Raw genomic sequence first — 26,828 nt, 5'->3', positions numbered from 1 at the left:
TTTTTTTTTTTTTTTTTTTTTTTTTTTTTTTTTGAGGAGAATAATTTATTCCCACTGATCCATTACCAAAATTTGTATGTACGTAAATACGTATTGTTGAGAATTAAGAATCAAAGAAAAAGTTGGGTTAGAATCTCGTTATCTCGAAAAATTTTCTCCTCCAAAGTTAATTACATATTGATAGTAAAATTATCATAAATATTGAATGTTGAAACAAGAGAAAAATGATAAAAGGTTAGGTTAGGTTATCAAACTTGACATTCAATTTACTCGATTTATCATATTTTCTCAAGAGCCCATCCTTCGAAGAGCTTCACAATCGTGAAACGAATTATCTAATATCCCATCTTTCTCTACCGAAGAAACATTTCGATATTAACAACAATTGTAACCGTTCTTTCTTTCGTTCTACTTTTTCGACTTTACGCGTCCGTCATGCACGATCTCGTATCGAACGTACGACTTCCACATCCACGGTTTCTTTAAGAAGAGAATCGCACTCGAATCTCCCCCCCACTTCCCAAAGTATCGTTGCGCCGAAAACGACCTCAGGCGGAACACGCGTGTACCAATAGAGAGAGCATGATCACGTGCACGAGCAAAATGAATCGAGCTTGCAAACAAGGAGCTGTTTCGACGGAAAGAAGAGCGCGGCGAGTCGTTGTCAATTCCACTAAAAACTCGGACGAAGCTCGTGTTAAAACGCCTTTCTGGCGTAGAAGGATGAAGGTATCTTCGAGATTCGATCCTTATTCTTTGTCGGCGGTCCAACCTGTCGATGAAAAAGCGCCCTTTCTTAAGAAACTGTAATAACGGCATCGAAACACCGGGCCCTGTTAATGTTTCGAGACCGAAGTGTATCGGCAGCCTCGCGGTATAAATCAACAGATATTCGCCCGAAGGCGTGCTCAACTTGCTACTCGTGAGGATATAAGAAATTTCTTATCTTATTTCTCGAAATCATAATACGTGTCAATTATTAAAAAATACTTGACTTGAAGTAATTTTTCGTACAGAAATAAATCGAAAAAGGGGGATAAAATCTTCGAGAAAATTGAGATTGAAGAAAAGATGATTCTATATGCAAAAATTTTTCGTCTGAAAAAATTAATATAATCGTTAAAAGAGAATTTCAAGGGGAGGTTTATAATTAAAAATTTCCTAAAGATATCGAAATTGCCTATGGAATAAGATTAAAGTAATATTATTTTGTCTTGGTATTTATCAAAATAATTTTTATGATATATATTTGTATAATTCAAAAATTAATTTTCACGTGTTAACATATTCACTTGTTTTAACCAATACGTGTATCCATTTATATGATTATATTATAATACATCTATCTCTAAATCAGGTTCTGCTTCCTAATTCCGTTAACTGCTTGCCTGATATCCTGCGAAATATTATACATACGTGTCGTGTCTCCGAGCCACGTTCATCCGTCAATCGAGAATATCTTACCGCAGGAATCGCACCTGCGCAAGGAATCACGCGACCATGTCGATAATGAGAAGGTTTCAAAGATCTAACTTTGGCAAAGACAGCTTAGGATTTTATCCTCGGGTCAAGGGACGATCTTTCTCCGATGGAATGGTTATAATGGCAATAAGTGGATGATTCGATCGATATATGATTTTCATGATGCTACCGATATAGATGAGCGACGTAATTCGAAATGGAACGTAGCCAAGGAAAGTACACTGCCACTCAAAAATATTAACTTGTCTTTCTTGATTTTAAGAAATTTCTAATATAGAATAGAATATATATCGGAACGTACAAGTAACGAATATAAATCATAATATGTTTTAATAATTAAATCATAAAATACATTAAATATAATGACACGTATATTTTATTGCAGATGTAAAATTTTCTTTAGAATATCAATTGTATAACAAAAAGATATTAAAAAATATAAAAGATTCCAATATATTATTGCAGAATTAAATATATATTCTTAATAAAGTTTGTAAAATTCGTAGAAAATAACAAACGATATGTACTTTTGTATGGCAGTTTACATACCTGTTCATCGCTACCAGAGTCAGGTGAGTTAGAACGATCGATTACAAATGGTGGTGCATGAAAATCAAAGGGTATTCGCTTTAGCTACGTTTCTCGATTGACGTGACGTAATAGGATGGTACGGTGTAACAACGAAAGCATCGGTCCCACTCGGTCAGTCGCATATTAATAGCTGGGACCGTGTAGCCAGGAGCCGGGCAGCTGCCGGCTCGTTTGCAGCACGCGATACTCGCGCTCTCACCTGTAACGTATATCTCGACCTTTCTCTGTCTTCTCTCCATCTCTTTCCTCGGCTGGCCGCTGCGCTGGTCCGTTTCATCGTTGCCTCACCCCTCGCTCCTTTCACTGGTCCGTGCTCGTATCTATCTCTGCAAGGAGCACTCGAAATTATTATTCCCGCTCGCCTGCTAAAGGGCCCCGTATCTCGCTCGCTTAATGTGTACAGGGTGTTTCGATATTCGAGTACCGAGCGCCTCTCTTCGTTTATCTTCGTATCTTTCCGTGCAGACGATTTCTCGCCGGGAATATATGTACGCATAGGTGGGACGCGCATGCGCTGCTCGATGATTTTGCCGTGAAATAAGCGTGTGTCAATGAAATACACTCGCGGTTATTGCTTTACTTTTATCGCTGGTTAATTATATATCCACCGTGTTATCTCTCAGGGCGTGAATTCTTAAGGAATAAGAAAAGCTTATCTGGAATCGAGCATCTGGACGCTACGAGGATTCTCTATAAATAAAAATTATGTTATTTGTTATTTAACCTGCATTGACTGTTGTAACTGTTACGTGGAGACATACGATTTGAATTGGGTTTCCAGTCGTCTGCCAAATACTAACCGATATATTTTGCTACGAACGAGAAATGTTTGTTAATATTTATATAAACTCTTACACATATAATATTTATCTTTATTTAAGTATACGTTTTAAGAATATGCGGGTAAGTTTATAGTTATGGGATCTTAAAAGTTTACTTTGCATAAATATAAAATTAGATTTTATATTCGTTTTTATTAATTAATCGCATATCGGTGTTAATTTGAAGATAAAATATTATATTTTTTTTTTTAATTCTTTTCAGAATGAAAAACTTAATTTAATCTAACTCTTATGATAAAATGTTAATATTAAATGAATTTGATACAACACATAGCAGAATTTTGGATAATTTTTAGCGAATAATTTATTCTCTCTTCTTCTTTCTCTTTTATCGTTACTTTTCTTTTAGTGAGACCAGCCAAGCTGCTGGTAAGCAGCGTCTTCGAGGTCTCGCATAAGCGCGTCGTAGCGATTTCGATCACGCACTACGTCGAGCCCGCCTCTAGTGATCGATGATCGTCGCGAACCAACTCTGGGAATGTTTCGAGCTCTATCCTATTGACAAAGAATATCGACGGCCAGTTGCGAAATCGAGCGGCGCGCTCCTCGACAATCTAGGCACGATCGAGCTTAAACGATTGATAAAAGCTGCTGGTGCGATCCATCATGATGCTCGACTCGTCGCGAGACTGGATCGCTATAGAAAAAAAAAAAGAGGATAGGTTATCCTCGACCTGGAGATAATTTGTATTGCTTTTCTCGATCGATTCCTCGTAGTTGTCGTCGTTGCCAGCTAAGTATAATTATTGCTCTCCTTGATAAATTAATATTGCTTAATGCTCGCTGCTGGCGATGCTTCTTTTGGTTATTATAACAGGTAGATTATTTATTCCTTTCGATCTACGATCTGAGAGTAGTTTAATAAGTGGAATGATGGTTTTATACTTATTTGGGATGATGAATAATGATAAACAAATTTTAAGGAATAAATAAAACTGGATCTTAAGTTACTTATATCGCGATTACATTACGTGATTTAAAAATTTAAAAAAAACAACTTTACCATCTTTTTGTGAAATTTTATATTCAAAACTTTTTAAAAAATTCTTCATCAAATCATCAAGTCAATCAATCCGATTTAAAGAATTGAGTTGATCATTTTTTAGAAAATTCTAAATTTTGTATGATTAAAATGTACTTATAAATCGAATCAGATCAATTTGACGTAGATTAATTTCTTTTTAGAAAATTCTCAATTCAAATTTTCTCCTTCTCCTCCCAAAATTCGTTCTATCACATTTTTTATTCTTGTTAATCAAACATCTCGTTTGAAGTTATTCAAAAAGTCAAAATTTTACTTTTCGAGATATTCTTTTAATTTTCTCCGTGCAAGATTAATAATGTAAAGCAAATGGTAAAAGAGAGGCTTGATTTCAACAAAAGGACTCGAATCGTTTCGCCCCTTCTTTCCGATTCTTCACGGTGACCCGATATCGGCTTACGTATACGCGTGTACCGAACATAATGCCTGCCCCGGCTACGTCGTCGCGATAAATAATCGTAAACGCATGTTAACCGCCCGCCTTGGATATTTGTTAACAGGTTAGAGTAGGCGGCTCGTGTGTACTCTCGTTCCGTCGTTACACGTACGTTTATACGCGCATAAAACGTGCTCGGTTATGGTCGGCTCCTTCGTACGCCTCTCCGACCCCCTTCTTTTCCTCGTGAGGATCCGACCGTCTGCCCTTCTTTTCATCCCTGTTTATCGTTGCCAAATGATATTTTTTTTTTTTAAAAAAAAAAAAAAAAGACTACGATTAATCAAAATTTTTTAATTTTAAATATTAAAATATAGAATTTACAATTTCCACGGATTTTTTATTCTTGTTAATCAGACATCTCGTTTGAAGTTATTCAAAAAGTCAAAATTTTACTTTTCGAGATATTCTTTTAATTTTAAATGATAAAAATATTTAAAAGAGTTAACGCGTTACTTAAATTTTTATGAATTAATTTTTTTAATAGATACTTTGCTAAGTTATTCAGAAATCCAAGTTTTATACTTCGCATTCAAAATATGACTCGATTACTAAACGTCATCGAAAAATTATTTATTTTATTTACATATTTATATTTACATTTTATATACATATTACAAGAATTTTTTTGCTTTGACGAATGAAATCTTCATATATATACACGGCTTCGAATACATTTCATCGTTAATTTGATAAACGAGGAGGAAAATCGTTCGATCGGAATGGATTCTTTTGTTCGTGGAAAATTTTTCTGAAACCGTGTACAACGGGTATGAATATGTAGCAGATATGTGTTTCACTCTGTACTCGCTCTCTGGAAAACTAGTTTCGAGGGCTGGTTCGAAACGAGATTTCATTCGCTACTTTTTTGGTGTTCCCAGTTCCCAGACACGAGCTTTTTCGTTTATCATTGTGCTTTAACTTTTTCCACGAAACGGAGTTATTAGACGGTGTATCCCGGATGTAACTGTGAAACGTCGAGATTTGGACATGGTTTGACGCACAGATGGATATTCGTGTTATGGATGCAAAAATGGGATCGCAACACATTCTATTCTATTATATTCTACATATTTCGTTCCACTAAAAACTTCGAATGAAGATTTTTACCAAAATATTACCTCCAATTATTCATTGTATCATTTGTCTGCAAATATTCTTGAAATTTAATAAAAATCTTGCAATTTCAATCGTAGAAAGCTTCTCCTCTCCATTTTTTTTTCGACATTTCTAAATAATAAGAATAATAAAAAGAAAAAGCTTTACAACATCGAAGAAATCTCACGATATTTTTGAACGAGGAAAATTTATTTAAATATCCTTCTTCTAAATTTTTTTTTCGAAATTTCTTCGAAAAAAAAAAATCGTAACTGTCATCTATGGAATCATGGATTAATATTGAAACACGTGTCGAGAAGAAGATCGTACGACTGAAAACACATTCTCTGAATTATTTCTGAACAGAAATAATATACAACATGATTTTAATCTTTTTATTCGACTACGTATTAATCACCGATAAGCGAGTCGAGAAGCGTAAAAATGATCTCGAAACGATTTCCGGTTGTTGCACGCGAGTCTTAACCTCGTCTTAACCTCGAGGAGCAAAGAGGGAGGAAAGAATTTGGAAAAAAATCAGTGTACAACGCGTGATATATTTCAATGGAAGAAATTTCATCCATCCTTACCTATATATTATACAAGATGTCCTCTAAATCGTAGAGCACAAGTGGGGAGACGCAAGGAAATTCTAATAGCCCGCAATAATAAGATGGATTATACACAGTTGACAACACTGTGGGATGTTTTAAGTGGTCATTTGAAGAAAATGTAAACACGGCGACTTATTTTCGCGTTCGGATAATCTATTCGCTACAGATATTACAAGAAAAGGATTTTAAAAGAATTCCAGGAAACGAGCTCGAAATTTTCGTTTCGATGCGTCTACCATTACCGCGTAATAGAACTTGAATAATTTAAACACACACTCGTGTTATCGCGAATACAAGTGGTAAGTATGGTCAAGTATGGTTAGCCTTATACGTGAAAATCGTCCAAGTTAGAAGGATCGAAGTCGCGGTAATACGTAACGATCGGCCACAGGAACTAATTAACTTCTTTACAAGGAACGACCATTACGATCAAGTGCGTTGGAACACGATTCTGGAGTGGAAGGAAATCGTGGCGATGTCGCTTGTGTTAGCTACCGGTCGTGGAATCGCTCGACCATCTCGAGAATTTCCTGATCAATGTTTATCCGACGGAAGTGACGTCAATGGACACTCAATGAATCCCCATAATCCTATCCATTCTTCTAATATTCTTCAAAAAGTGAAATTTTGATCTCCGAATGACTCGAACAACGTATCTAATTAATGATTATTGACGCGGTCAACGTTTTATCGATAGAAAACGGGAAACGACATCCGTGGGATAAGTTAAAATCGTTCGAAAAGTGAAACTTTTACTTCTGAATGTATCAAACGATATTAATCATATTAATAAAAAAAAAATTAATTCTTGGAAAATTTTCTATTCTAACTTCTATTTTATTTATAATTTAACCGATGGAAGAGTGAAAATGAAACGCGCGTCAAAGAATTTTAATCAAAGGTGTGTTGATAAAAAAAAAAAAAAAAATTAAGTTTTGGAGAACTTCTGAATTAAGATTTGATCGACGGAAGGTCGGAAGTGACATCGGTGAAAATTCAATGAATCTTCATAATCCTATACTATGGTAGGACGACTGGATCGAATGCGAGGGATTTTTTTCACGCCACGAGTTTAAGTTACTTATTCAGGTGCATCGAGTAATATTTCACCGCTCCCCGATCCGCGTAACGTCCGCGTTATTAATCGTGGCAACATTAATAATCAGCCACGCAGGCGATAACTTAGGTTAAGCAGGGAGTTACGGTCCCCTGCTACCAGCCAGTCCTTCGTTTCCGCGTACATATCCGCCGATCGTTTTCGCGGACGATATCATGTATAGAATATCCCATAATTCATGGTATAAATAGGGTCAGGAAGATTGCACAGCTCAAAATATGATGGAAATGAAGAAATTATATTGGAAGTAATCGTTTTTCCAGAAATGTTTAAAAATAAACGGCTGTATTTATCTAATTATTAAATAGATAATACGATTAGTTAACTCAGTATTAAAAAATATTTTTAGCTAATGGATATTATGTTAAAAGTTATTTTTGAAGCAGTGATCTTGACTTGTGAAAAATACTAAAAAAAAAAAAAAAAATAGAATAATTTTCGAGAACTTTTCAGATATTTTCGTATTTTAAATTTTATAATTTTGTAACGAATGTCTTCAATGTTAAGTTAATAATCTTTGTTGCATTTTTTTTTTTTAGAATCGATTCAATTATAATCTTTCCTCCGTTTTCGCAACAATGGCGATATATATATGCAACAACGAAATACGGTTGGCCGCGAATCGTCGAGCGTACCGCGCCGTCGGTCCGCGTTTCAAAACACGCATATATAAGTACTTCTGTGCGTGCGTTTCGTGTAGCTTCGTAACGCACACGATGCACCACGACGGTATCGTTGGTCGCTCGAGTAGGCGCTACTTGTCCGGTAATTTCACCTGGATCTGCATATTTTAGCACGAAAACTTCCGTCGATCATTATCCTCGCGGCGACGCGGCTAAGCCGCGGTTCCGTATTCTCGCTTCCACTTCGTAGCACACGCTCGTTGTGAGCCACGCGAGCCTTTCGTGCCTCGATCCATGGAAAATCGTTGCACCTTAAAGAACCTAAAAGAACAAAAGAAGCCCTTCCTCGTTCGTTTAAACAATTTCGAATTTTGTTCTCAACATTAAAAATGTGCAGGAAGCGTTCGTTCGCTCGAATACCGGAATTTTAGTTCGTCGTTCCACGTTCTTATTCCGCGTCTTCTTCGAAAGGTGAAATCGAGAGGAGATCGAAATCGATAGCGAACCACGACTGATGGATTCGAAAGCCACTATAAAGCGTAAAGTATTTATTCTTTATTATAAACCCTATTATTACCTATTATTACAGCTCGAAACCGATCGCAAGTACATAATTGCTAGGGATAGCTACCATTCGAAAAGTGAAATTCGAGCCGTATTTTATCTTTGCGGTCGACGACGGTTAGAAAATGACAATAAAAGAAGGACAAAGAAGAAACGAGAGGCCAAGCATTTAAAAAAATTTAGGATCTATTGTTTTCGTGTGAAATTATTCGCTTCACCGAGTCCAAGGGCGATTCTTCCCGAACGTACTCGATGATTCCCGAACATATATCCTTGAAAAATGCTCGAATATATCGTCGTAATTCGATGAGTGTTTCTGCAAAAATACCGAGGCGCAAACAGAGCACGGAACGAAAATGACGCGGATTGCATGATACGGTACGATTGTCGAATTAGTTTCGAAATTATCTGTTGATGACGGAGAGATATTTTCTCACAGAAAATATCGGCTCGTTTTATCTGCACGCACTACTCTCGTCGCCCCTATACGTGGCCTCTAGCCTATTTACAACGGTTAAGACGCGGGTCACCGTTGTAAGAACACTAGGCTTAATTGTAATAACTATTATTAGCACCACTTATACGGCCGATAAAGAACTCAAGTATCGAAGAGGAAGAGAATAAATTCTAGACTGCGTGCACTTTTTCTTTATTTTTTCTTTTTTCTCTACCATCTACACAACATTCTCCGACACGGTTGATTACGTTACTTGGAGCTCTCAACTCTGAAAGGTAGAAAAATAAATTAATTTTAATTTCCCATATGAATAGCTGATAACTGATTCTTTTAACACAAGTACATATTACTACGCCAACTTTTATTCCCCCTTTTCTTTCTATTTTTCTTCCATTTCGCGTGTTATTTTTAAATTTCTAAATGTCTAAAATGCATACACCTAACACCATGAAATAAAAATATTTGACTTAAGATATTAATAACTTAACGTTTTAATGCTTATACCGCAAAGTTTAATGCTATTCCGTATTGCATTAAGAGGCCATAGAATGCTGTTAACCTTCATTCGTGTTGCTCTGTAATATTAGATATAACGATCCACACAGTGAAAAAAAGCTAATCAATTTTTACTACCTAATATTGAACGATAATTAAGACGTTATAATTTTCCGAGTTTCGATCGATGATGTGAAACGGAAACCGTAATGTGTAATCCGCGAATAAAAAAATATATCCTTTTCATAGGAGCAAATTACGAATCCTCTAGCAAATGATTAATTAACTACGAGAATATCCCGTGTCGAGTCGACACCTTCAAAAAGAACAAATTATATCGGGTTGTTTTCAAAAACACGTTCAGTGATTCTAATCAGCAGAACGGCTAATAAAGTCCAATTATAAAACCCCACGAACCGAGTGCACGATCTTCGAGTTTCTTCGTTGAGATACGACGTTGGCAAAGTGGCTTGAAACAAGAGGCTGAGATAACAACCTCGGCCCCGGGTAAAAAGAGAAAAGCCGTGAATGAATTTCAACGAGGGCCGCGATTTGACTTCAGAGGTCCGCGGTGGTTGTCTGCCCATAGGCGCCCTCTCTAAGAAGCGACCTATCGAGACAACCATCTTGCCTTCCCCCATTTTTCTTTTATGGATGCATTATAATTATCTATTCGTTTTCTATGGGCATGTGTAACATCGCCGGTACTCGTCGCTCATGCGACGCTTTGCATCTGATCACAAATAGAGAACGTTTGTAGACAGAGAAATTGCTATAACGTGGTGTCGTGCACCGCGCAACCTGTCGTCGATTGTATGTACTTGAAGATGTTAAATCGTGTGTGCACCAAGGAATTTGAACCATGGCGATTCTTAAATATATTAGATAAGATTGATTCGAATCTCTGGTTATTTTGAAAACTTTGAATTCCATTGCATTCGATTATTCAATTAATAATCTTTGTAAAGCGACAAATTATAAGTTGTTACATTCTTTATTTACAATTTAATTAATTTTTACTTTGGAAAAGTTACGTTCGTTTAAATATTTATTCGTTATAAATTCACAATTCGATCAATTTGATTCTTATTTTATTTTTATTGACGACGAATGTAGAGAATTTAATGGAACTTATGTAAAATTTCTTATTTCACTGAATTCGAGAATTTCTTTCTAATAATAACTTCAAACCATATAATATCTGCAAAAAAAATTGGAGAATGTAACGAATACTAGTTTTAAAAATTATATATTTCCAATAGAAATGAATATCCTCGGCAATGATATGAATCGCGAAAGCGGTACGAAACAACACTCGTGAATTTTTCCAGATACTTTTCCCCGATACCGATCGTGGAATGGACGTAATAACATCACAGTCACATTATAAACAATTTATGATATCCCAACGATGAGCCCGCGATCGCGATATGGTCGAAACATATGCTTCGTTAGTGTTCCTTTTTATTTTTTCGCAATCACCCTCTTCCTCACCATCACTCTTCTCCACTCTTTCCGCGTCGTGCACGCCACGATCGCGCAATCGTTTCACGCGAATGTCGGACGAATGGTGGCGTGCGTGTCGCGAGTGTCGTGACACAATGAGCACGTGACAGAATCGCAAAATGGAGGAAGGAGGGTCGTGTGTGCACGCATATTTGTCAAACGCTCGGTTATGAAAGCGACCCCGGCTATTAGTCGACAATATTTTCGCATTGCGTTGTTCAAAACGAACGAAGAGAATCGAGCCGCTTTTGTTGCCATGAAAACATCGACACAATGCTTGCTTGTTCTTGCAACGGAATTGAAACGAAGTCTCGATGGAACGGATAGCGATTCGATCAATTACAAAATCGTTTAATTGCTCGCATGCGAGTTTATCGATCGGTAAATGGAATAAAATATTAACTTTCTGATATGTATATTCTGTATTTTGTATCTATAAATCAGAATCTACTTTAACATTTGTAATATATATGCGAATGAAAATTTATTCTTGAAATTAATTAGATCTTTGCGACATTACGAGAATACTTGTTTACTTGCATTACTATTTGCTTTCAATTGATGTCTATTCTGTGATTAATACAAATTAAGAAAACTAAATTTAATGATTTCCAATATTTCTGTAAAACGAAATTTGAAATTCAAATCAGAATTTACATCAAAATATAAATCTTTCTAGATATCTGTTTTGATCATAATTTGTCACGAATATAACTTTTTTAATTAATGATTGTATCGTAAAATTTTTTTTTTTTCGTCTCTACATGCAACTAGAGTTGATTATCAATATTTTATTGACATTTTTATATCGTTATCGATATTATCATATCGTATAACATGTTAATATTAAATATCTATCGATAACATTATCGATAGTCACAGTTCTGTCTACGCTGAATAATTTTACGCAAAACTTATAGATAATTCTATAACGATTCTTCATTCATGCACCACTTCACAAACTCCACGCGACATAAGCGTCCCGAACATAACTCAAAACGTTTTCACTCGACTCAAAACACGATCGCCCACACGACTAATTAGCTCAGAGAAAAATTGTTTCCCGCTCGAGGGCCGATCGATCCTTCATCAAGCAAGAAAGAAGGTGAAGCCCGATCCGAGATGGTTATTTTTCAAGCGACGTCGTCGAGGTCTCCCCTTCTAGGAAATCTCTTTCTAGCAACTGTAGAAAACACACAGGAGGAAGAGATGTCCCCTCGCAATCTTTGGTGGTATCGACTGTCTTCTTTGTTTATAAATAAAGTTCGAGGATGTATGTGGGCGTCGATGTATATAGGTGTCTCCGCATAAAGTATATAGGGAGGTGTATCGCGACGCCCCAAACCGACGGTGGGGTTAAAATGGAAATGCATGGCAGCGGGCGGTATAGGCGAAACCCCGCGGTTTCGACTCTTTCGGCCAAGATCTACGGGTCAGCGAGAGTAGGAAGGGGTGGGGTGAACATTTTGGCCGAGTACGCCATCTATCGGTCGTACGCGGAGAGAAAAAGCGCCGATTTATTTTCTACGAAGCGAATGTTCGTCTGTTTCCTCCCTCCCACTCGTACGAAGTTTCAATCGTGCGCTAGTTCCACTGTTTGAAACCTACCATACCTTTCCACTGTGTGGTAACACCGCTTGTAACTTGGAAGAATCGATCGTTATTTCCTTAATGTTATGTCTCCATGGAACGTACATCGCGAGGATCGGTAAAAATTCCCTCGAATTTTTTCCCCGGCTGTGCGATCCAGAATGAAAAACAGATCGCCGAAAATTCTCTCGTTCGGATTCTAAGCGATGGCGAACGAATTCTTTTTGAGGCCACGCTAGACGCAAAGGCGAAGGAGGAGGGAAAGGAGAAGAGGGAGAGAGGGGTGAACGAGAGAAGGCAAGAGAGCGCCGCTGAACGGCGCAGTTTATTTCGGTCGGGTTAATTAGTGTTGCCTCGCGAGGTTTACGGTTGACATTTCGTTGGTCGTTCGTTCGTTCGTCGTTCCATGGGAGGAGGCGGGGTGAGGTGAGGAGGAGGACAGACAAGGGGAGACCGGCTTTTTTACGGCAACATACTGGTCGGCCATACCGAGTGCCGGTGGAAGAAGACGAAGTCGCCGCAGAGGAGCACAGTGTACAGAGGAAAGGAGAGGAAGAAGAAGAAGAAAAGGAGGACGGAGGGACAAGGACACACCGGCCAATAAAACTGCAGTGCCCCTCGAAGGTGCACCGAAGGCGCCAGGGCAGTCTGGACCTCCCTTATTAGCTCCCCTCTTTCAACTTTTACCATCCACCTAAGGTCTCCGCAACAGCCTTTGTTTTATCCTACGGTGTGAATATCGCACCGTTTTACGGCGTTCAGATTAGACCTACCTTTGTGACTCTGCCACGAGAAGCCGCCGATACGACGGTGGTCGAGCGAACGTTTCAAACATCGAATAGCTACGAGATCGTCGAAAGAATTCGAAAAGAAAGAAAGAATTCTATTCAATATTTATTCGTTATTCTCTTTCTTTTCGCGAGTGTGCGCTCAAAAGTTATTTCCATCATAAAAGGAGGGGGGATATCTCCTTTGGACTCAGTGAAGCGGCTAATTTGTTCGAATGCTCGCGCTCTCTATCTCTATTCTTCCTTGCCATTCTCTATAACCATCGTTATGGAGAAAACAAGGATCGAATTTCGTCTCCAAATAGACGATTCTAAATTCTCGTAAAATATCAAGCTTCCTTCGAAAGCATTGTAACTCCGTGGTTAGTAGGACAGTTTACGGACTACACGGGTCCCTGTGTTTCTCGATTTCTCTTACGTTTCGCCTTGAATTGGGTAGTTGAAATCTTTCCCTCGTTAGGCCTGGACGCTCGTTGGTGAGAAGAGTAACGAATTACAAGAAGCTGGCAATGGTTGGAAAGATAAGGGGAGAGAGGAAGGCCTTACCTAACTGGGTCGAGGGTGAAACAAAGAAAGAAACGGTGAAAGAGGGACGAGCGAGATGAACGAGTAGTGAAGAAGGTGGATGGTTTGCTGCCTTATTAAGCGGTCTTATCGCTAGAGACAGCCTGCCCCGACACGGCCGTTTAACTTTTACTCGACCTGCAAACAAGTAGTGGACACACTGGCCAGGGAGATAGGACTCGGCCGCGTTACCTTCGCCTCTCAGCCCGAACCTTCTGCCTTATCACACTTGAAAAACTTGACGGCTGTAAACATGAAACGACGGTGCAACTGGCCCCCGGATATTTCTCCGCGCTGAGATTTACAATGCGTCTTTAACCGGCGTTAACTACGCACTGGGATATTTAAGCGTTACTCACAGAAGTATTCTTTGATGTACGATTCTGGACAACGATATAAAGTATCTTTTTCTAATGGTCATGTATGATGCGTGTCTCGTGCAATTAAGTGGCAAAAAATCTTTTAGGTTATGTTTAATTTTTACGTTTGTAGGCAATTGAATGCGTAAAAAGAAAACCATCGAGCGCATCGAGAATTCTATTAAACATAGAATACATTTTAAACATAGAATTTTGATAAGGTTGCTAGCATGGATAGCAAATGATCTTAAGATAACATATATAATAACAAGAAGAACAAAATGTCGATTAAATTTAAATTCTGTCCAATCTCCCGTAATACATCGAGATCCTTTAAATATTAGAATATTCGAAGATCGATACGTTAAAAATGCATATCCCTGCTGAGTTAAGAGCCTCCTTATACCGTTGCAAGGTTAAGTAAAGTGGCCATTTACACTTAGTCGAACATAACCTCATTCTTAAAACAATCATACATTATTTTCACAAATCCAAGAATCGCGTCCACTTAATCTCAAGCGTTCCCTTGTGTCGATCGTCGGCCGAACGGTTCGTGGCTTCCTCGCGTCCCGAGAGCAGCCGGCAAAATATTTGCCGCGCAAACAAGAGGACATCGAACGGGCGAGGCCTCCGTTTTGCGGCGGAGCGGGTAAACAAAGGTGTACGCGCGCGAGCCAAGTTGAAACAGGATTAAATGGGTTATTGTGCGGTTTTGACGGGTCGCGTTGACTGTTTGAAAGGGATTCGTGGCACGAGACAAGTCGCTACGGCCGAGATACAGTGGCCAGAGGACCCCACAACGTATCCTCGAAAACCTCGCATTATGTCGGCGACTGTTCGTCGAGAGGGCGTGATCGGCAGGTCACTAGGTTTACGCAGCGCAATAAATCATTCGAAAGGGCCTTGCGTCGCCTCCTTGAACGATCCTCAGGCTCAGGTACACACCGAGGATACCTCCTCGGGATCCTTATCTTCCAAAGACCTCGTCGACCTGTCAGCTAATCCTATTAGCGGCACTGAATCTTGCGTTGCCACGCAACCAAACATTTTCCACTCTCTCTCATTTTTTCCTCCGCTTTCCATATTTCCTCCTCGAACACGTTTCCGCGTCTCTTTCTCTCTTCCTTTCTTTCCCTCCTTTTTTTTTCTCTCCTTCTCTATAAATCCACGAAGTCCACGGAGCGTTTCTCGCGCGATAAACTGCCGATACGAATTGGGAGGGGGGGGGGGGTAGAGGGAAGGCTGTCAGAACGTTTCACGCGTCCCTATATACAGAGTGCACGTAGCACGCCGTCTTGCAAATTGCTCGAGGCAACGTGGTGGAAAATCGTCCGGCCCGCATTGACACGAATAAAACACATGGCCGACCAAGCATGGCACGCGGAAAAACGCGAAACGTTCGCACGCTCTCACGGGAATTGGATCCTCGTTTCATTTTTGTCGATAAATCATGATTGTAGAAAATTATGAAAATTAACAACAAATTGAAGACAAAGCGAAATCGAGTTTATTTGAACAGAACAGACGGTTGTTGATAATTATTAAAATCTTCGAGACTGGGGGAGTGGGAGAGGCAAAAGCGCGTGAAACTTCTTTCGATTTGACAACAACGATGATGAAAAATGACGGGTGAAAGATGAGAAGAGAGATTACGAGCACGAGCATTTGAAGAAATTTTATATCATGATCGTATATCCGCGATAAGAATTGCAACGTGTAACGAATAAATACGGTGGCACTACGGTAAATACGGTAAGCGCCATCTTGAATGAGGCGAACGTTCGAAACAACTGTTAATCCAAGACACTCTAATTTGCCGGATAAATACTCGTTTGCGGGAAACGGTTGTAACCGCCGTCTAATAACCCGTGAAATTATTCTAAATACCACGGAAACCGAACGATCCCCGTGGCTAATCCTTCCGACGACCGGACCACGTCCGTGAAATCTCCAAAGCGTTTCCCTCGGAATATTCGACTCGATTTAGAGCGGAGAGATTTATGCGCTGCTCGAAATAATTGCGGGTTTCGGGTGACTTTGTCGTGCAGTGAAGATATCCATATTTTTAAACGGCTCGTATTAGGAGAATGTCTTAGAAATTTAGAAACTTGACGATTAATATTTTCGAAAAATAATTTTTAGAAATCGGATAATAATAATCGACGTTACGATTAGATTTCGTAAAGACTAGATACTAGGGTACCGTGAAAGTAACCTATAATAACTTACCTGTCCATTAATCTTTGCCGGAAAGATATAATGAAGGAGATTTGAACGGCAAATTAAAAAAAAAACTAGCTATTTAGTAAATAATGTGAGCGAAAACAAGAAACTGGTTTTCTAAATGGAATAATACGCTACAAGGGGGACGATAACGATCTAATGAATGCAGTTCGTACACCTTCTATTGTTTTATTGTTTCATTCATACATGTTCCAAGATGTTCTATCCTCGTTCCCTGCGAGATCTCTTCTCGATCCTCGAACGATTCGACACGATTCGAGGGACTCGCATTTTTCGCGACGTATCTCCAACTTTGTCGCGGTTACGATCCACGGGATGATGGAAAAAAATTTTACGAGGTTCATTCTGCATGCAGCTCGAACGCTCGAGAACCTTCGACGACCACTTTTTATTTATAAACCATAGAAGCTTCGATCCACTCGAATTCCTCGAATCGTTTCTCTTCGTCACGGACGTTACTCTCCAATTCCCCCGAAACATTCGTGGAGTGTTCGTCCCTCGCAAAACTCTCGAGAAGGGTGTCCTTGTAAACCGAACGTTTCGCCGTTTCGTGTCACGTAGCCGTAACAAAGTTTTCGAGGGCCGAGAAGCGTGGAAACAGGCGGCACGACGCATCGTAGTACTCGGCGATTTCACGAAGCCGGACAATGGCGCGATATAAGCCGGAAGAAGGTGGCTCGTCGGAGAATAAAGAAAGATAGAGTGGGTGGGTAGGATGGGATAGGCAGTGAGGGTTGGCGAGAGAGCGCGGGAGAGGCCGGCAGATTTATTTAAGTCCCTCGCCGTCGGGTTGACAAGAGTAGACTCGCGTAAACATACTCGTTTCTCCTTGTTCCGCCGTGGCCGTTTGTCGAGTCTTGGCGGGGGGAACAGCGGCGGGATCGTTTCACGGTAGTTTCTCGGCGGGTGGGGCAAAAGGCGTCGTCGCGCTCGTGGGCAAGTTCGATTCGAAAGGACGCCCGCGCGCCAAACGGCCGGCCAATCCCGTGCCACGTACCGTCCCACGTGACACGCCCGTAGGGTAGTGCGAAGCGGCGCGATTGGACGGTTCCGTAAGAACCACGTCCTACGCTGCGGTAGTGGGGGCAGACGTTGCTTTCGGTTTTCCTCGCCAGAGGGGGAACTGGGACGGAGCGGAGTGGAAGGCCGCTGAAGTGGTGTGAGTGGTGGCGAGTCAGTCGCAGACTGGAGTGCCCTGTGAGAGCAGGGGACGGACCGAACGAACGAACAAACTCTATAACTAATCGCTCGTGACGCTTCGTCGTCTGTCCGAATGTCCGTCCCATCGCCCGACGCGCCGCTACAACGTTCTTCTATTCCTATTCTCTTTTTCTCGCGGTGACGTGAACCCAAAGTGTGACGTGTTTGCGCTCTGCGTTCAATCCCAAGATTTTTCATTAGTGCGAATTTCAACTTCAAACCGTGCCCCGTCATCCTTTTGCCCTTTTCTCGTGCCATTGACTGGATTCATCTGTGAACACTTTCGGGACATTGTTGGATATTCGAGTTTGGATATCGAGCTGGCACGTCCTCCTGACCGAGCACCACGGGAAATACAAGATTCGACATGTGGTCGTCGGTCGAATTCTTCGGTCACGACTCAAAGACACCCTGATGGCAATCACCGTTCGCGATATATCGCGATCATTCGTCACAATTCGACTCGTTATTAGTTTCGTGTTATCCTCGTTGTCGATAGTAGTACTGACTTAGTGAGAGTGTAGTGCGTGCAGGTGCGATTGTGACCCAATTTTTCGTTAAGCGAAGAGACATTGAGACAACGTAACGAAAAGAAAAAAACTGTTCGTCGAAACCGGCTGAGATGTCAGCGTACGCGCAGTTCGGATACTCGTATCCGTCGGCGTCCCAGGTGAGTCATAAACTATAAAACATTTCATTCAATGTCAGATTTGAATCTCGAAGATTTTTATTAGATTTCTCGTCAATCGTGTTCGTGACAAGAACATACGCGTGTCGTGATTAAAAGCATTTTCGAGAATAAAAAGTTGTCGTTCATGATTTTGATGCAAGATGACATCGTTCGAAACATTATCGCGTAATCTCTGCGTATAGCAAAGTTATAATTTCGAGAAAAATCGCATAGTAAATAATTCATAGCCGATGCCGTGGTGATGATGGTGTTGGTAATGAGTTTTATTTCCTTATCTGCAAAATCAGATTCAATTATTTCTATAATGACGGTTCTTTATCGGTTGGCAATTTCAAAATCCTTCTAATCATGACGAATGATCGTTTCTGTTCTTTTTTTTTTTCGTGAAAGTAAAGGCATTATGAAGTATATCACAGGTAATTATATACTACTTTTATTAGTTTCCGCTTTTTAAGATATCCTATTCACGATACGATTACAATGTTTCATAAAATTGCTTCAATATCGCACACGTTATTAATTTACGTTATTGATTTATGTTTTTGATAATTTATATTTTCTCTTGGAAATGTTTGCATAATTAATTTATAAACGTATAAAAATTATTTTCAATCAATTCCAGTAAATTTTATGTAACGAAATGTTAGGTATTAAATTAGGTGATTTTCTATAGCTATACACCTGTTTCTCGTAAATGTGTACCGACGGCCGTCGCTTACAAGTTATGATATCTCACGTCTAACTATTTGATAAAAACATTTAATACTTGTTCTAAAGTTAGCAACTGACTTGTATCATAATGAAAATTAATTTCTTCTGAGAAATTACTATTTTAATTTCATTGATTACGTCATTACAAATAATTTAATTCAAATAGTTTTCTAATCTACTTCATTCAACTTTCTTTTTTTTATATTTAAAGATTAGCTAAGAAAGTCGATAGCAGGCAGTAAATATGAAGATACTTGTGACATTTCAAATTATTGAATAATAGGAATTGTACTTTCTAAAAAATTAGACGTTAATAAAGTGGATAAGTACTTTTGTCTGTTTGTACTTTAATAGAGAATTATTTTCAATTTTCTTAATATTTATGTAATATATAGTAAATTGTTTTGATGAGAAGATATATTTGATGCATACAAGATTTACGATTATGTGAATTGATTAAAATTTCTGTCTGAATAAATTCATTTTTTTTATTCTATATTAATATTTTATATATAATAGTTAAAAATAATTTGTGAAAAAAACTTTAAAAATAAATTAAACTAATTAATTTAAAACTTCTATAAACATTCCATAAATCTTTCTTATTTTCAATTTAATTTAAGAGTATCGTCATTTATTCTTTAGAAGCATACTAACCTATATTCAATCACGGTATCGTTTTCCAACTGAAATTAATTGTTCGATCAAAATTCCGACGTATAATAATTTCCTCGAGTTTTATCCGCGCGTGTACCCGATTTCGTCACTTGTTAAATCCGTTGCTCGTATCTGGTCAAGAGGGAAAATTAAATTCTGATTTACGAGATCGGTCCATGATCATCACGAAGGCGGGGAGCGTGCGGAAAGGGGTGGCCACGAGAGCCGCGCATGCGCGTAATCATCCCGCTGCCGAAAAAAGGAAGGAGACTCTCAAACACAAAATAACATCGAAACGACGCACTTACGCGCAGGTGCAACGGCAAGACTAGATAATAATACGGGTAGCCTTCGGCTTATACCCGCATGGGCTCTCGCGAGAAAGGTGCGAGGTTGCATCGGTCGAGAGGAGAGAGTCGAGACTCGATTCTCGCACTGTTCTTTTTAATCGTGGCGCGCGCTTTTAAAGCTCAAGCTTTTCCTTCATTTCGATTAACCCAATGATAAAGGGGACGCGACCCCTTTTGTTCCTTTAGCTGCGTTTCAATCGCGCGCGCGAACTTTAGGCTGAAGTAAGCGCCATTAAAAGCCACATTGAAATCGTCATTTCATCGCGAGCCAACCGTCACTCTTGTTTGTCGTATTGTTAAAGTATTATTGGCATTGTATTCGCGGTGCAGGAAGATTGCTCTCTTTGATCATTTATTTACCTCGCGTGTGTATTTACGTTTTATTCTATATTTATGAGAAGATTAATTTGTTCAACTGATCCCTGGAAGTCGGCAATTAGCGTAGATTTTTTTTAAGTACGTTCTAAGTAAATTAACTAATTGCCTTCCTGTATTTAAAATCTTGAATAACCAAGCATCTTTACCATAAGTAACAATTTCTAGCAGATTCCATGTATTGTATGCATAATATTTCCGTTAGCCAACGAATGAGGATAAGCTTTTAACTAAGTAAGTTCGTCATCTGTAACTTTCAAATGCCGATACGCGGCGCGATATGGAACAACGATAATTGGTCGGTTATCTTCTCTCGTAACCGCGCGTGTTTCCTATCTTAACGTATTCTCGATCGACGAATTACCGGGGCGTTTACATGCGCGCAGGTTGCAACGAGGCTTATAAAGTCGAGGCAGCGAAAATAAAGGGGGGGGAAAAAAAACCGGCAGTTAATTGCCGGCAGTGGTGAATAGTCGAAACGGTTCGTCTCTCGAGCCGTCTAAATAAACAGTTTACACGAGCTTCGCGGATGCTTTACGATCGCGAGGCCAATTCTTGTCGTGCAGGATAATAAATATTTTACGCGAATCATTTCTACGGAAATGTGCGTAACGATAATTGGAGTTTATAGCCTACTTACGTGAATTTATAATACGATCGCCGGGTATAGCGCGTAGCCTAAGAATCGTAAAATTCGCGATTACAGATTAGGTAGTTAATATATTTACTGGTAAGTGGAGGGATTCCAGTAGTGATGCCGCTTGTTCCGTTCATTTTCTGCTCGCACGTTTCCTCTCTCCCTTATTCCTTTCTTTCGGCCGGTGTTATTGCGAGTTAAACGATGAGAGTCGTTCAATTTTTCCCCTAGCCTGGGGAGCGTCGAGACGAAGAGGAGAAAGGTTATGTTTATCGTTGGTCGATTGAAAGGATGCCTTATAATGGTGCCTTTAATTAAACGAACCCGATGAATATTGCCGCAAACGAGTTATATACTGTTTTATAAAATTTCTCTCCTTCTCTTTCTCTCTGTCTCATTTATGTATATTTTCGTATATCGTTTAACCGCGAAAAAAAAAAGAATTTCAAACGGCAGTGATTAATCTCGTTGCGGTTCCCGCGCGTCCATTTAACGCGCACGCCACGTTCAATTTTCCAGCATTTTCAACAGTTACGTGCTAATGAAATTCTTGCCACGGAATGCGTTCGATCCGTTTTATGTGCGACCGTTTAATTGACGAGAAAGTTATATTCAAGTTTATATTTAAAAAAAATTTATGGGCCGATACGCTTTAAAAGAAGACGTTTTAAAAGTACGTTTAAATTTGTGAAGAATCTGATTCAAATCTTTTTATAACAATGGCCGTTTTATAAGCCGTTATCAAATTCTTTCGTGTGTATCATTCATCTTGATAAATATTCACGTACACAAAAATAAACTGATCAGCATGGATACAAGAGAAGCTTCTTTACGTTATAGGGGTGGGCAAGGTGTTAACATGAATCCAACTAATATGATGTTAATGATATGCCGGCGATACACCTGTGAACTGGGACGCGTGAATGGTATATTCACGTTGGATTCACGTTTCGTAATTCGGCCTAGTGATATTAATTAATTCATCATTGAAGGAAACGATAGTTAAAGAATGCGATATAAAAATAGGTATTTTTGATGGAAGCTATGCAACAACAATTCAGTTTCACCGTTCGGTACTATTTTGCGCGAATGTCGCCACTCTACGGTGAAACGAGCAATTACAGGCAGAGAAAAAGAGGCGGTGGTGGGGATAAAGGTTGAGGACACACGGTTCGCAGACACGGTTTAAGAATTCGGTTTGTTAACGCGTAATGAGAAGCAGCAATTGGCCGTGGCTCGTTAAATTCACCGACAACGCATCGATCGCCATTCTTCCGTTATTTGTCAGCAGCCGTAAAACACGTCGAACAGGTCGACTTTCTACGCGGGAACATCTGTTCGCCGATTATGCGCGACCGCGTAACGATGGTAATTACTTTTTCGTTCGGCGAATAATTAGTAACAAAGTTATTAGTACCACTGTTCTTTCTACGTCGTCACTTGTTAACAAGTCACCGATAAATGTGCATTAATTAAACCGTTCAACGAAAACGGAATGATGTTTTATCGTTGCAAAGAACATACGTATTTATATTCATTATATTCATCATTCTTCGATGATTACTTTGGCAAAATTAAACGTTTGATTATCGACATTGAATTATCTTAACGTGTTCATATCATTATTTATTTAATAGAAAGAAATCTTTATGATACTAAGGTATATAATATAAAATTTAATAAAATCATCAAACAAATAAAAATTCCATTTCCAATGAAATATTTACTTGTAAATAGTATAATAGACGTAATGACATTTTTGTAGCCATTATCATTGATTAATTACAGTTCAAACAAATATATGACAAAGACTCGATATTCTTTTAAATGACAGTTCTTTTAAATGAAAAATCTGGAATTCGATCTGCTTATGCAACAAACGTATGTGTATACATATATATATATATATATATATCTCGCATCTAATGAACGACGACGATTAGGTTCGCTTACCGCTAAATTTACGAGCTAGCGTTGGATCGCTAGCCATGTCAAACCATACTACACCCCTCTTTTCTCGCTATCGTAACGTCCTCAGCGTCGTTCTCAGCGGAGCGCGTCGCGCGATTTCGATATCAACATCGAAGCATCTGTTCGAGCAAAAGTTACATCCGCATAATGGCAATAACGCGCATGGCGCAATGGGTACATCGGTTCGTTGTATAATTACGGCCCTGGACACGGAAGCGCTCGATATCTCCGTAATATCAGTTTTCAGGATCGTGGCCTACGCTCTCCTCGTGTCTCCCTTTCCCCTATCCCTTCCCGCCTCTACCCTTCTCTCTCACTGTCCTTCATCCACTCTCTTTTTGTTTACCGTTCACGGACGATGTCGTCGGCGAACTTTCGATTGGAAGGATCGAGAGATACATCTTCCAACAACGATTTTCCTTCGTCGAGTGGAAAAATGTGCTACGGCGGGTTGCACTGTGTAATCGATAATTACGCAGTGAACGAGATTAAATGCCGTTTCGATTTACCGTCTCGGCTCGAGGTTATGCCTTGCACCTGATATTTACGAATTTCGTACACTACACTTTTTCGATAAACGCGTATACATACAAGCGTAAGAGAAGAGAAACTTGAAACTTATTCGAATCGTTGCAACTATATATTTCCTCCCTTATTAAAGGTTGAAAAATTTAATTGCGGTTTATTTGACGCGTAAAAATCTCTCCCCGCGTTTATTTCGATATACACGCGGCAATTTGTAACGATCCACACAGAAGTCCGTGATCGTTGCGCGATTACTCCGTGAAAATTATTACTTTGTCGACGGCGTGTGATCGGTTACAATAATGCCTGGCGAGATATCAAGCCTCGCGCGCGCGCACTTCACGTCTTGCGTATTATACGCGTGCATCGCATGACCGAACAGGGGAATTTTTCGTGGTCCGTTCACTTCGTTAACTCGCGCTTATTATACCATCGTTATCCGGTTATACTTTGTTATTATCCGGTGTGTTTATTCGGGATAAGAAGATTCGGTGGAAGGCATTGAAGCTCGGTTGCCCTCGATGATTGACGGAATCGGCAATTACGCCACGGATTCTCGCACGTACTTACCTACCGGGCACACAACACCGTCCTACTGCACCGACGTTACACGCACGCTTGCGGAAACCGGTTGCTTCTCTTTAAAAGTGCACGTGTCTCATCCGCACGGAAACCGAGACTTTCGATTTGGTAGTCGGTTAAACTTCATTTTCGGGAACTATTTTTTTTTTCCAAATTTTTTTCATTTATTTAAATATTTTATTTTACAAGTATTACAAAAGTTAGAGATTAGCAAAAAAAAAGTAGTATTAGAAAAAAATGATGTTCTAAAACAAAGTTTAATCGTGGTGTGAATCTGGTACTTGTCTTTTTCACTATTTCTCGAGAAGCACGAGTCTCTTCTCTTGGCCGCAACAGGGTGTATATACCCGGCTGATCCGGCAGGAATGTCGTTTCTGAGAAAAACGATCGATATGTATATATCGTATAGATTGAATTTCACAGAAAAGACAGAGAGTGCCGAGAGTTCCAAGAGTTGAATTTTATATTTCGCATTGCGAATGAAAATTTAAAGAATGCTCCATATTTTTTTTTCCTTCCCTTCTCCCTTTCTTCTCTTTTGTATCTCAATTTTAACATTGACGATTAGGTGGAGAAGAGAGAGAATCGAGAGAATCTCGTTTGTCTCTCGATGATCACGAATATAAAAATCAAATAAGCGAGATTTTTTCGAGAAGATTTTCCCCGACACGGAATCGTAAAAAGAAACGTGTTTCGGCAAGGCGCGTAAAAATACCGTCAGACCCGTCACTCGTACGGTTAACGTTCACGCCTTCTTAACGTCGAGTTACAGCCACTTTAACGGAGTCTTTAAGGCTTCAAATAGATCTTCTCGCGGCGGCCCCTCGCGCGCATCCTTTTCCATCTAGACGTTTTTAAAGCCGCCACGAAACCGTTCTTGGCATTCCGTGGCGCCCTTTAGCCCTACGAGGTAATTAACGTTAAATTGTTGCCAACATTAATATACGATATTTCACCGCCATCTGGTGTTCGTCGTACGTGATCACGATTCGTTACGAATCTTACGGCCGATTCTTTTCCTCGTTTCCATTGTTACGATTTTGTTTATACGACTATAAAGTGCGTGAATCGAAAGATAAAAAGATACTCGCTATAAATAGGAATTTTATAAAAATCGAAGCAGCTTCCCTTTCGGAAGAATTTTCTTCGTGCGAGAATAAACGAAAAAAAAAAAAAAAAGAAAAAACACTTTTTACAAAATTTTATTTTCAATTCATTCCGGCTAAATTTAGTCCAGCTCCTGCAATTTCGTAAAATATAAATTGCATTCCAAAATAAATACAGCGGAAAGTGAAACCCGCTCGTGGGCAAGCATATGCGTATGCTTATCGAGACGTTTAAGATAAAAACAATATTCTACGCAGCGCGGAGACAACAGATAACACAGCTCGAAATCCGATTAACTTCTATTTCACCACCGATAGAGACAAATTGCGATCACGTGACTCGTTGTATTTAATCTGGGACACACGAGAGGGAATGAAAGAGAGAAAGGATCACCGTAACGGTTAATTTGTCGCGGAAAAGAAGGGCGGCCGAGGGGTCCGGGGGGCCGTAAATGCCGTTGTCGTACAAGATCTCGCGCGTGGAAAGGTGGTGGGGGGCGGGCGGAGGGGTGAAGAGAAGAAGGCTCCTGCGCTCTCTCCCTGTGTACTCGAGATTTCGAGCGACGAGAAAAAGACACATGGTGGAGGAAGGTGGTAGGAGCGATGCACGGGAAGGGACGGAAGGAGAGAATCGGTCTAGAGAAGTCGTCGAGGCTGTCTCATTCTTATCCCTCCTGATCCGCCATCTTTTTCGTGCGAATTGCGCGCGCCTATCGCGTTCCTATTGGTTTCTGCCTGTGTTTATGATACTTGTTCGTTATAAACTCGCGAAAAAGTGAATTTCGAGCTTTCTAGAGAATGACAGCCAGCGAAAAACGAACAGGGATCGAAACGTTTAAAGAAATTTACGACGTATTGTTGTTTGTGAATTCAATTAGAAAAAAAGATATATATTCAAGAATATAAGATATTGAAAAATATTGAAATACTTATTGCAATCTTTTTCTCTTCGATATAAGTGCAAATAATATTAGTATTTTCTTTTATTATATACAATGTAATAACGATTATATCTAAATTTTTATTTTCAATATTCAAAAATTAAAATTCATAAATGAATACTATCTAACTAGTTTAGGATGATAATTTTGATATTTATATCTCTCATATAACATGGAATAAATATTATATTCCATATTAGACGAACGAGAATATTTTTTTCTTCTACTTCTTTCACTGGATCAAATTATCGGTCTCGTGTAAATTATCGTAAGGATTAAATTCGAAATTCTGTCGTGTGATCCCGCTAGATCGGTTGTTGAGAAATATCCGCGTTTGTTGTTTCGTCGCGTGTGCCAGTGGTGGTGGCTCTCTAGGAGAGCCACATTGTCAAGTTTCTCCGGTTACTTTGCACGAGAGGCGATAACTAGCGATCAAACCGCTACTTAGCTCAACTTTAACACGTGTAATCCTGTTTATGAAGAATCCTTTACACGACCGAGTCCTGTTCCAGGGAGGACTCGGCCCGTGCACCATATTCATCGGCTTCGTTTCTAGCTCGCTTTGCGTGTATACGTGACACGGAAGTATCGAGTCTTTTGAATTTGCGTCTTAACATTCGAGTTTTAGAGATGGCTATCATCGAGATTCTCGAAAACGAGATTACGCCGA

General features: G+C 39.4%; 1 protein-coding gene across 3 annotated transcripts in view; it reads left to right on the top strand.

The window, feature by feature from the left end:
* The window catches only part of LOC122710626 (homeobox protein caupolican-like), a 91,590-nt gene that overhangs the window by 11,777 nt on the left and 52,985 nt on the right, over window positions 1–26,828 (top strand). The window contains exon 1 of one of the 3 annotated variants that reach the window (XM_043928595.1): window positions 17,639–18,282. The exons of the other annotated variants lie outside the window; for them this stretch is intronic. Coding sequence (XP_043784530.1) covers window positions 18,235–18,282 — 48 coding nt within the window. The 5' untranslated portion in view covers window positions 17,639–18,234. Of the gene's footprint in view, window positions 1–17,638; window positions 18,283–26,828 lie in introns of those variants that run through there. 3 annotated transcript variants of the gene reach the window in all.

Source organism: Apis laboriosa, unplaced genomic scaffold (genome assembly GCF_014066325.1).
Source record: "Apis laboriosa isolate Shangri-la unplaced genomic scaffold, ASM1406632v1 scaffold14_cov150, whole genome shotgun sequence".
Taxonomy (NCBI): Eukaryota; Metazoa; Arthropoda; class Insecta; order Hymenoptera; family Apidae; genus Apis; species Apis laboriosa.
Note: the sequence above shows the minus strand (reverse complement) of the source record. Positions and strands in the feature narration are given on the sequence as shown.